Source organism: Aquila chrysaetos, chromosome 17, assembly GCF_900496995.4.
Source record: "Aquila chrysaetos chrysaetos chromosome 17, bAquChr1.4, whole genome shotgun sequence".
Taxonomy (NCBI): domain Eukaryota; kingdom Metazoa; phylum Chordata; class Aves; order Accipitriformes; family Accipitridae; genus Aquila; species Aquila chrysaetos.
In genome coordinates, this window is record NC_044020.1 from 2,191,134 (window position 1) to 2,203,165 (window position 12,032).

General features: G+C 48.3%; 1 protein-coding gene across 8 annotated transcripts in view; it reads left to right on the forward strand.

Annotated features, from left to right (window-relative positions):
• Positions 1-11,199, forward strand: part of TMEM184B (transmembrane protein 184B) — a 31,250-nt gene extending 20,051 nt beyond the window's left edge. For 6 of the 8 annotated variants that reach the window (XM_030040459.2, XM_030040456.2, XM_030040458.2 and 3 more), the window contains 7 exons: positions 247-337; positions 881-956; positions 3,864-3,955; positions 4,255-4,424; positions 5,642-5,836; positions 6,735-6,758; positions 7,826-11,199. In XM_030040459.2, the coding sequence (XP_029896319.1) occupies positions 247-337; positions 881-956; positions 3,864-3,955; positions 4,255-4,424; positions 5,642-5,836; positions 6,735-6,758; positions 7,826-8,067 (890 nt within the window). In that variant the 3' untranslated portion in view covers positions 8,068-11,199. Of the gene's footprint in view, positions 1-246; positions 338-880; positions 957-3,863; positions 3,956-4,254; positions 4,425-5,641; positions 5,837-6,734; positions 6,759-7,485; positions 7,535-7,825 lie in introns of all 8 variants that reach the window. The other 2 variants (XM_030040457.2, XM_030040455.2) reach the window with 2 other exon arrangements.
• Positions 11,200-12,032: the final 833 nt, after the last annotated feature.

Here is a 12,032-nt window from a genome sequence, read left to right on the forward strand (position 1 = left end):
ATGGTCCTGTGACCCTTTTGGCATGAGTCATGGAACTGGCCTGGGACCTCGGCCAAACTCCAGTTCAGATAGTCTTGTGAGTGCTGAGGTAGGATGATAAATGCAGTGAAAATAATCTGGAGTGCTTTGAAGGGAAAGATGCTGCATAAGCAGTCCCTGCTAATGTTTGGTCTGTTGCCTGTACTCTTGGTCCTTGCACCTGTTTTGAAGTTGGTTGTCATTTTACTCTGATTGATGTCTTTGCAGCCTTTGTAATATACAACTTTCTCAGCCTCTGTTATGAGTACTTGGGAGGCGAGAGCTCCATCATGTCTGAGATCAGAGGGAAACCAATTGAGTGAGTATTTATTGTGCTTACAGCATGATGCTCTCCTCCTTCTGTGCCCATCTACCATGCCTCTATCCCTGCCCCAAAAAACTGTGTCAGGTGGCAGATGTCTGCTGAGACTGGGCAGCATGGATGGTGATGATTTACCAGTACCCTGCTCTGAGACAGATCAGGCTGATCACATCCTCTTAGGCAAGCTGGACTGATTCACAGCTTTTCTGGACACCTGCCTACTCCTTTGTTTCTTTTCTTATTCCCTTCTCCTCCTTTAAATCTTTTCTGTTTTCAGTTGGTTGTGTGTGCTTCCTCTAGGATCTGTGTTTCTCCCCATGCTACTTAGTAAAAAAAAAAAAAAAAGAAAAAGATTGGAGTGTGGGGTCAGGATGTTGTTTTAAACATATCTCTGAAAGAGAGGGTATGGCTGTAACTGTGGTTGGAGAAAGCACCAGTCTTGCAACTTTGCTACAGAGAGGTAGACAAAGAGGGTAGGAATCTTGCACTCTAGCCCAAATCTTGCTTCTGAACCCTGTCGCCTTGTGTTGGCTCTTTCAGGTCCAGCTGTGTATACGGGACTTGCTGCCTGTGGGGAAAGACCTATTCAATTGGATTCCTGAGGTTCTGCAAACAGGTATGGGCTGGAGGAACTGTGCCATCCTCCAGAATTGAATGAAGTGTGTGGGGGTGGCAATGGTGCCTTTTACTGCTGAACTTCTGAGATGAGCACTCCTTTGAGGGGGTTTATAATTGCGTTTTGAGAGGCCTGCAGACTGTTGAGAAGAGGGGGTGTTTCGGGGTGGTTTTGTTTGTTTGTTTGGAATGATCTTAACATTATCTACTCAACCCTGCTTCAGGAAGGCCCTAGCAAAAGACCCAACTGATCTCCTGGATCTGATGTTAGACCTGGGAAGAAATTCTGATTTCCTCTTTCCTTTCTGGATTGCAGAGCTCCCAACTTTAAGAAATTGAATGGCTGTGTTGTGTTGCAGACACCCCACAGTTGTGTAACAGCCTCCTGAATTCCCAGTGCTGCTGTTGTGGTCTGGAGTTGAGGAGGGGGTGGAGGTTAAGCGTGACACAGTGCTTTGTAGGAGGAACCGAGTATTGCTCACCAAGTCTGTCTGTGGTGAATTGGGTATGTCGAGGGGGAGGGAATGGGGGAGATCTGAACCTTGATACAGCCCTTGTCTGCTCATCCCAGGTCAGTCACCTCTGGCTGCCATGAAACAGCAGGTGAGCGTCAAGGCTTTGCTCACTCCCTGAAATGAACACATGAGGTTTCTCTGGAGACAGCATGAAGCAGGTCTGGTTCTTTGAAAGGGCTCAGGTCATTGTAATTCCAGTTACTGGGTCTAGATATCTGCCCTGGCTTCTCTTCCACATCATGACCCATCTTCTGTGTTTTATGCAGAAACATCAAAGGTACACTGCAGCCTCATAGTAATATCCAGTGTTAATCTCTGCAGCACAACTGGCCTTTTTCAAAGGGCCACATCTTTTCTCTGTTGTGTTTGTCTCTGTCCCATATTCTGTCCTTATGGCTTTCTTGTTTTCTTCCCTGATACTTTATTTTCTAACCTGCTTCTAGTATGCTGCTTTGTCTGTTTCTCTTGGGCTTCATTTGTACACCCTTTGTTTGATCATTCTGGGTGGGGGGAGCAGTTCTGCTGCCTTCCACAAATCCTCAGCTCATTTGGTAACTCTGGCTTAGGTGGATATTTTGCTTTTCCTTTGCTGCTATCTGGCAGCAATTCTTCTAGTCAGGCCTGCCCTTTGCAAACTGCTAAGTCTGCTGTGGAGGCTGAGGGAGGTGTCTTGCAAAGGGATGTTTAAATACTTCCGTCCTTCTTGGCTTGAGATTAAATGCTGCCTTCGTGAGAAATCTTTGACACCAAGACTCACTTTCTGGTACTTTTAGACTTCCGGGATTGCTGTGTAAGACCTTTCAAGGCAAATTCCTGGGAAGGCTGGTGCAAAAGGGCAACAGAACACATCTCAATGCTGATCTGTGCGGTATCCACCATCGTGATGATCAGTAAGAGGAATGTGCTGGAAGGAGCACCTTGCCCATTTTATCCCCATTCTCAGTACTCCAGCACTCCTGTTACCTCCCACCATCACCTGCCTATTTTCTGCTCTTTCCATCCCCTTTCGTCCTGAAAGAATCTGTGTGTTATAACCATTCCTTCTTTCCATCTTCACCCCTGCCCCAAACTGTTCTCAGGCTGGTGCCTGGTGTGGGTCAGTCAGTCCACCTGCATTGCCTGTGACCCTCCAGCAGTCAGGTAGTGTGCTGGTTGCTGCGGTGTAAAATCTGGACAGCTTGTTTTCTTAAAGATGTCTTGATCAAGATTCTTTGCTGGGTCTGTGTCTGGTGACCATCACAGATAGGTCACACACCATCCATGTGCTTCCCGTATGCTGTAGCATCTTCTAGGGAAGCAACTAAAAATAGGACGTGGTGGTTTGGATTGCAAGGAAATGGTTAAAACACCCCCAGATTGGAAGGAGGGGAAGCTCAGAGGACAGACTTGTTTACCAATTAGCTTGACCTTTTCCAGTTCACATATTTACAATGACTCACTAACTGGCATGTGCTGGGGTTTTTAATCTCCTTGAAGTCTTATGACCACTAACAAATTGCATCGTATCCAAAGCAATTATTCCTGTTTGGTTTTGCCTTCTTTCCATACACAGCCCTCGCCACATGTGCACAGGTCAGCACCTGCCCAGGCTCTTCCAGCCTCCTTCAGGGAGACACGAGTGACATCTTTAGGGTTGTAACCCTCCACTCTCTTAGGATCTTGAAGTTCAACATCTCCAGAAAGATGAAGAATGGGGTGGCTTTGACAGGAGTCGTCCCAATAGGAGCAGTGATATATGCTGGCAGAATGGATATTGCTGATCCCAAGTGCCACGGAGCCTTTGGGGAGGTTCAGTAAAGGTCGTGTGGGTGACAACAGAATAGCTCTTAACTTTGGTCTCGCAAAACACATTGTTGTGTATACAAAATGCCTTAATATGGTGGCAGTTGTCAAAGTTCCTCCTCAGAGAGCTGGGTTCCCCTCCTATCCAGGCGACCTTCTTGCCTAGCTTTATGGCAACTGTGGATTGGAGTTTGCTTCCCTTCCCCAGTATTGCTTTGTTAAACTTGCCATGTCCGTACCATAGCACAGTGTGGGATTTTTTGTTTTTCATGCTGTTACCATGCATAAATGTGCTGCAGCACAGCCTATGAAAAACAGCTCTGGAAGAGAGCAGCTTAGCAGCTTCTAGGAGTAACCTAGAGAGAGGTTTTTCTTCCCATTCTGGACAAGTCAACAGCACACATTCTTCTTCTGAATCTCCTTTATCTCCTTTTGGGTGCTGCAGTCCTCAAGCACAATCAGTTAACAAGTGGCAGGGTCAGACTCCTTGTTGGCGCTGGATTGTGTTGCCTTGCTGAGTTGTCCCAGTGGACACTCCGTCGTGGTGCTGGTTTGGAAACTTGGCCTCTTGCACCTCCTGCCTTCTCATTCCTCCTCTCTCATTCCTGTAGGCTACCCTGCAGTTCTGTGTGGTGAAGCCCCTCATGGCGATCAGCACAGTCATCCTTCAGGCCTTCGGCAAGTACCAGGATGGTGACTTTGAGTAAGTTTGTTTGTCTAGCATGTGAGCCTTGGCTGCCCCTTCTCTGCCCAGCTGTGCTTATTGTCAGTGTGTGTGCTGGGCCATGGGCAAAGGCAGGGGGACAACAGGGGCTGAATATGCACGTGAGAAAAGAGGGCAGGGGTAAACCTGTTGGTTTCAGGTTTTTTCTACCTCGGTTTGGGGGAGGGAATGGGACAGGGAGGCAGGAAGGAAACAGAGTCTTCGGACTCCCCACTGACAGCAGCAAGGGGAAAAGATCATGCTGAAATTTCAAGCATTCATATATCTTCTCTTTCCAGTGTAACCAGCGGCTACCTCTATGTGACGATCATCTACAACATCTCTGTCAGCCTGGCACTGTATGCCCTCTTCCTTTTCTACTTTGCCACACGTGAGCTGCTCAGTCCCTATAGCCCAGTCCTCAAGTTCTTCATGGTGAAGTCTGTCATCTTCTTGTCCTTCTGGCAAGGTGAGCTGCTTTTCCTGTCCCTTGGTAGGCACAAAGGGCTCTCTGCAGGGACTCAGACACTAGAGTTGATAGAGTAGATGCTGATTAATAGCCAGAATGTCTTTCTGTATTATTATTATATTTGTTTTATAGTCTTCCATTGCTTTTCTCTGGGAAACCTGTTTTTCTCATTTTCATCTTTGTTTCTATGCTCCTGAATCCTCACTATCCCTGTGCATATGCACATGCATATCTGCCTGGCAAAATGAGCTGTTTGGATGAAGAGTCCTTTGCATTCCTGGAACAATCACAAAGCACAAGCTGCCAACATTTTTATCTGCATGCTGCCATTTTATTGATTAGAGTGGCACATCTAAAAATTTTCAGTACTTTTTTTTTAGTGCTCTATAAATAAAATTTTAATGGTATGTCTGTGATTCATGTGAAGCAGCAAGCTGGCTGAATGCAGTCTGTGCTGCCACAGAACCACCACTGAGCGGAAGGACGTTCAGAATACATACCCATGATGCAGAGGCACATTCAGAAAGCTGAAATTCCACCTAAGCTTAGTGCTTCTTACTAATTGGCTCTAAGCATTTCCCTATTCAATGCCCTACTTAAGTTTACCAAGTTGCACTTCAAAGACTAATTGAGTAGGAACTTAGGTGGAATGTAGGCTGTTGGAGTATGGCCCATCCTCCCTGTCTACAGACAAACTAATAAGCTGTCTATTTTATCATCTTGAGCCATCTGGTCACACACTCTCTGCTGTCTCTGGAATTCTTCAGCCACCTGACTCTGGACAGGGAGAAATATCTGTCTTGCAGTGGTGTGTCAAAACCACTTTATGCTTAAATGAAAAGCTCTGTTGCCTCAATTTTTGCTCTAGTTAGTGGAAGTGCTGAGATGACAGAAGTACTCACAGAAATACCTGACTGCTTCTTACCCTTCTGGACTTAATCAAGTCCTGCAACAGCTAGTTCCACAGATTATGCATCAGCTGAGAATAGAAGAGGGTCAGTGTTTGAACATTCTTTGCTTAAACATATTTGCCTCATTTATTCCTCCTTTCTCTGTTGTACAGGTGAGCGTAGGTGGGAGTATCTACCCCTAGTTTGTAGCTCCTGCGTTAAATGGGTTTGCATCTAGGACATACAGCAGACAGCTATTTCCATTCCTTACAGTCAGTATCTGATCATGTTTTCTGCACATTTACATGAGCTTGTTGCTTTGTTTAGGGATGCTGTTGGCCATCTTGGAAAAGTGTGGTGCCATCCCCAAAATCCACTCTGCCAACGTGTCTGTGGGTGAAGGCACTGTAGCTGCTGGATATCAGGACTTCATCATTTGCGTGGAGATGTTCTTTGCAGCCATCGCCCTACGCCATGCCTTCACATACAAGGTGTATGTGGACAAGAGACTTGATGCCCAAGGTAGGAAATATGCCAGCGCAAATGGCATGTCTATTTGGTAGTGAGACTGGGTGGAGACTGGTCCCTCTAGCAACCAACACACTGATATGACTCCCAACCTGAGTGCTTGGAAAAACATCACATCCTCTCCTCCGTGGTGTCTGAACAGATTAATTGTGCAACAGCTCTGCAGGGCAGAAACCTTGCCTAAATTGCATTGTTCCCTTTTCAGTTCCCCAGTATGCCACCCACGAGAGCTTGTTGCAGACCTGAGGGCTGCAAGAAGTTGCATCCTTTTGGTAGAGTGGGTTTGTCCTTCTTCCTGTCTCCCCAAAGGGGAACTCCGTTGCTCCAGATTGTGCAACAGACTGAAGGCAGGAGGGACAGGGCCTGAAACAGGCTCTGTTTTGAATCTGGCTCAGGAAGATGAGGCTGTGCTTTGGCAATATGTTTGGCTTGAAGGAGGAGGATCTTCCTGTAATGACTTTGTGAGGGCTGGGCTGCTAGAAATCTTATTCCGGGGAAGAGGGAGGTGGATGTTATCCCTGGGAAAAAGGGGTTCTCGTGTACAGTCTATGCAAGTACATTCAGTGTTCTCCAAATAAAGGGGTTCCTTCCTGCTGGGGGGAGTCTGTGCTGAGGTGTGGGAAGACAGCAGCCCTTGGGTAGTCTTCATGTAGATGATCCCTCCATGCCAGCGAGCCCCAGAGGTGCTGGAAGGACAGTGGCCGCAGCTGGGGGAGATGAGATCTGTGGATGATGAAAGGGTAAACTGCTGGCCAGTACAGTGGGGGATGTTTCAGTGGTGGGTCTTGTTCAGTTCTTGTCATTTCCCCTCTCTCTCTCTCTCTCCTTTCTCTGTCTCTCTCTCCTCTCCTTTTTATCTCTCCCTTGCTTTGGCCACTGGTCCCTGATGCAGCTGTTCCATCATATGGGCCATACGGTAGGTACAGCATGCTCTGTATGTTTGTCTCTGTTGGTTTTTAATTGGGGTGCTGTTCTGTCCTGATACCCAGCCTGCCTACTGCCTGCTCTATTCCTTGTTCCCTCATCCTTGTAGGTCTATAACTCGACTGCCTCACACAGCTGCTTTAGGGTTGTCTGGATCATAAGTTGTAAAACAGCCCTGTGGGCAGTGGCATAACATCTAGCTTTAGAGCATTTCCATTGCAACTGTGCAAATCTCTCTCCAAAGAGTTGCACAGGCTCTCAAAGGAGCTGGTTTGCTCTCTCACCCCAGCCTCCCTTCACTTTCATAATTGCCACAGATGATCAGCATGCTTTGGTCATTTGGGGAGCTCATCCCCAGGACTGAGCAGAGCCAGAAGCTCCATGCTGGAAATGGGACCTAGAAGCCATGAGAAATGGCGGGTCCTAGAAGGACACGCAGCCATTCTCTGTGCTCAGCACTTGGGTGGGACAATCTCTAACTGTTGCTTCCTTCACGGTATCACTGTGATACCCTCCACCTGTGGGGTGGTTCTGCCTCTAGTACTGCCTGCTCCCCTCCTTTCCGTCCTTTGCGCTGCTTTCTACTTTTATGATCTCCTTCCTGTGGGCACTTTGATACTGCCTATCAGTCTAATTTCCAGTGAGTGGGAATGGCAAGTGCCATTTCTCCTATATTTTTAGAATTTCCTTAGTTTTTTGTCTTCTGAAACCCTTTACAGGAGCTCCTCCCTACCTGACTGTCTTCGTTGCACACCCAAGCCAGCACAGGTAGTGTGTAGTGGAGGTTGTCGCTGTGGGTATGTCCGATTCTCATGGCATGTCCCCCATTTGGTGCTGAGGTGGATTCACTTGGCTAGCAGTGGCTGGATTTAGGAGCACTACTGGTAAATTTGACACCATTTGTGTGGCATTTCCTCAGCAGCTGCTTAAGGAAGTCTGTAAAGTAACTTCTGCGGGATCTAGGAGTGCATGTTCCCTGTTCTCCTTACCTTCGTGTTAAGGGGTGTGGGGGAAGGCAGCAGTATTCTTCACTTGTCCCTCCCTGTCTTACCCTAACAGGTCGTTGTGCTCCCATGAAGAGCATCTCCAGCAGCCTCAAGGAGACTATGAACCCCCATGACATTGTCCAAGATGCGATCCACAACTTCTCCCCAGCCTACCAGCAGTACACCCAGCAGTCAACGCTGGAGCATGGTCCACCCTGGCGCAACGGCAGTCACGTTATCTCGCGCTCCCACAGCTGCTCGGGTGGCCGCGACAATGAGAAGACCCTCTTGCTGAGCTCTGATGATGAATTCTAGGAGGGGAAACTGCCAGCACAGGCTGTCATTTTCCTTCGTTTGTTGTTTTTTATTTTTTTTAATTTATTGAAGCAGAAACATGCAAGTCATATCACTTCCTAGAGAGTGCAGATTGCAGAAGTGGGCACTTCCCATTAGCTTTTGTGGGTACGGACATGATGAGCAGTGTGGAGGTGGGGGAATGGCCAGGACTCCATTCTCAAGCCCATTCCTTACAGCAGCAGTTGACTGGAATTAATTGAAGCAAAGCTCCAGGGTTTGGGGCTCTGGCCTCCCACACCTGCCCAGCTTGGTGTGGAGCGTGACTGGTCAGGGCCTGGAGTTGTGGCCAAAAATGATGGTTTTTGTCTTTTTTTTTTTTTTTTTTTTTTTTTTTTTTTCCCCCAACCGGACAGTGTGACTGCTTTGTATTCCTCTTCCTGAACGTTTGATGTAGGCAGTTTTCTCCCCCAGCTCCCTGGTACTAACATCTCTGTGATCCTTGGGAAATGGGATTAGGATGCAGCGATAAGCATTCCTGAGGACCAGACCAGAGACTGTTCTCTCTATAGCCATTGCTTTGAATGCTTAGTAAGGAGCATCTGCCCCCACCCTCCTAAGCACCTGGTTGTGCAGTCCTGTATTTGAGTGAGTGAGGGGGAAAAGGACAGGACTTTCTTCCTGTTCCTCCGCTCCCTGCATCCCCCCTGCTCCCCATCAAAGCTGATGCTTGCTGAAGCTCAGCAGGGATGGAATTACTGTCTCCCAAGGGCAGGGTTTTCTAATCACCAGGTGTCCAAGCTTCCCATCTCCCCTGCGTTCCTGTGGCAAGAAGCCTCCCTGGAGCGTCTGTCTTGTGCTAACAAGACTGAGGACTGGCCATGATAGGTGGTGGAAGTCTGTAGAGCTCTGGCCCTTTCATCCCTCTTTGGGAAAGGAAGATATGTAAACACTAAAACGTTTTTTCTTCTTGTTTCCTGTCACCCGCTGACATAGCTGCCCCTCTTAAAGGTCTGGATTGCCCGCGGTAGCTGCCAGAACAGGTCCTGGTCTCTCGCAGGTAGCTCTCCTCATGCTTGTCATCACTGACTTCCTCTGCAAGCTGCACAAGTTTTGCCCTTAGGCTGGAGTATTCAGGAAGGCATGTTGCACACTCCTTTGCTTTTTATGTCCGTAGCTGTTCTGGGCCAAACTGGAGCAGAGTTGAAACCTGACATGACCTGGCTGGTTAAAATTGTCCCTCTTAGTTTCCCAGGCAGCAGTTGCTGCTGCTGCACATTTCACAGGCTGTGCAGCAACTGCAGTACTATCAAGGGTGGAGCCAGCATCCACGGGAGTGGGAAAAGAAGCTTCCCCGTGCTTTTGTTGGGTTTTGGATTGCCCCCTAGGTATTTAGTGGAACCAAAATAAAAATGATTCCTCTGCAGGTCTATCCAGGGACCAGAAAAAGCTTCTTGCTTGCTTAAAACAGTCTAGGGGAGGAGCAGGGAGCACACTCAAGTGCCATGGATCAGATGCCCCTACCCCCAAGCAGGAAGCAAAATGGAGAGGTTGGAGCAAGCTGCTCTGTTCTTCTTGGCTGTAGTTTCTCTGTTCCTCTCCCGCTTGATGCCTACCCTGCCATCGGCAGACCTGAGTGTTTCCAGATTGCCCCTCCTTGCTCTGCTAGGAGAACTGGGGTCTGGTTTACTGCCTGGAGTTTACCTTTCCTCGTGTATCCTAATCTACGTGCTTGCTCATTCACTTTCTCGGAAGCGACTGGGAGCGAAGAGCACCTCATTTCCTCAGCACCCCTGCCAGAAGCCTGTGGTCACGAGCCGGAGGAAAGGGCCTTGAAGAGAGGCAGGTTTGCTCCGTGCTGTGAGGAAAAGATAGGGGAAGGCTTAAGGACAGCATCTCCTTCTGTACTCGCGTGTCTGGGTGGACGGTGAAGGAGGTGGGAGCAACAGTGCTGACTCTTGAGGGAGCTGGAGGGTCAGCGGATCCAGCAGCTTCTCTGCTGCTGGATTTCCCCATTTGCACACATCCTGTGATGCCATGCAGTTAGCTACTGCTTTTCCTAAATCTGTCGCTGCTTAAATAGACATGCAAACGCTATCTGCCAGGCTTTGTGTGGGCTTGGTGTAAAACTCCTTTTCCTCATGCTATAAGCCGCCTGGAAAGCAGGGCTGAAGACTGAATGGGCTTTCCTTCCATCCTCCATGGCTTTGATGAATAGTCCTTTAGTGTGAGGTGTTTATGTTAAACTTCCCCTCTCTTTTAGGAAAGCAGGGCATGGGATGTGATCCCTTCCTCCCCTTTCCTTGCATTTGCAGGCCTTGATGATGTCCTGGTGTCACTTAATTGGTAATCTTCGCTGCGTTGGGTGGCCGAGACCTGAACTCTCTGGGATTGCCCTGTTGAGCTTGAAGGTGATCTGGACTTGGGGAAGCGTTTTCTTAAAATTATTTTGAAATGTATGCTGCATATATATGCTGTGCAGAGGATCTGGATATTCTCAAAGCTTCCTGTATGTAGTGGTTTCAAGTATAACCCTTTTGCACTAGCTGCCTTTGGAGAAGCCTGGTGAAGAACTAGTGCCCGAACAACAGCCAGCTGCCATGCATTATAATTTTATATACGTATATATTTTTTAACACCACACAAAATCATCTCTGAGCTTCCTGCTGTCCCTCACAACAGGCAAGTGCCAGAGCAAGGACTGGCTCTGAAGCCGCTCTGGCTTGGAGAAACAAATATCTTACAAGACCCAGAGCTTGAGACCAAGGAGGCCAAGGCATCTGTGGTCTTGCAGGTCTGCTTGCGGTAGCCCAGGGCCCCAACAAATGTGTTGGTTCCAGGAGTAGGCCCTTGGAGCTGCTCTTCCTCACCTGCTTCCCCTCTCCTTCCTTCCTTCCTTTTTGTTTACCATGTAACATACCCATGGGATTTGTTTATTATTTTTCCATATAGAGTAGTTCTTTGTATATAAATGACTGAAAAAAAAAATGTATGATAAATAAGACAGAGTCACCTAGTTTTGTACCTATCGTGTTTAACTGATGTGAGCTCAGCGACAAGCCGCTCTCTCTATTTTGGTCTTTGTGACGTTATACTCTGCAGAAATGAGCAAATATGATGACAAATAAAAATATAGAGATAATATAGATTGTACTTAACCTGCCTCTGCGTGGTGCTGTCTGGGTGACTTCTCTGAACTGATCTTGAGTTTTTGGCCATTGCAGGGGCTGAGGCTTAGTGGGTCAGTATGTCTTGTCCTCCTAGTCCTCTTCTCGGGAGGAAAGCTTCATGCCGTCTGTGTACGCGGGAGCTGCCGGAGAAGCAGCACTACAGCAACCTGGGGCTGAGACATCACTGATAGCCCAAGGCAGGAGCGAAACACATTTGTCAAAACCTGGAGTAGAGATAAGTCCTGATCTTGGGTGCTCAGTGTGAAACACCTGTGGGAGAAAGGGGGCTGCTTTCTCTGACACGGGCCCCAGCAAACAGCAGCTCTGGGCTTTTCTTCCATAAGCGGTGGTGAGGCTGGGGCAGTTTGCAGAAAGAATGTGAACGTAAAACCCAGAAGCACCATGCGAGTGCTGCAAGCTGCTGGGAGGCTGGGACCTGGCTCGCCTGGGCGTCAGGGGAACATGCTCATCGCTTCCACCTTGGCTCCGAGGAAGGGTGGCTTTTCTCCATGGAGAAGGAGGTCAGGCTTCACCTCCGGGTAAGGCGCCTGCCGCGCTTCCTTCCCCTTCTCCTGCCACCCACGGATGCGAGCTGCCTGCCGTCCTCCTCGCTGTTCCTGAGTCAGGTGGTGAGGTCACACAGCAGGGAAGTTTTTGGGTAGAGCTGCCCTGATTGCACCTGCCTCTCCTCCTGCACCAGGTCTGAGGGCAGCCTGGAGGGACTTTTTCTAGTGAAAAGCATTATCTTTCCTAAGAAAAAATGATTCGGCACAGCTGAACTGCTGCTGAAAGCAAGTGCCTTGGGGGGTGATATTC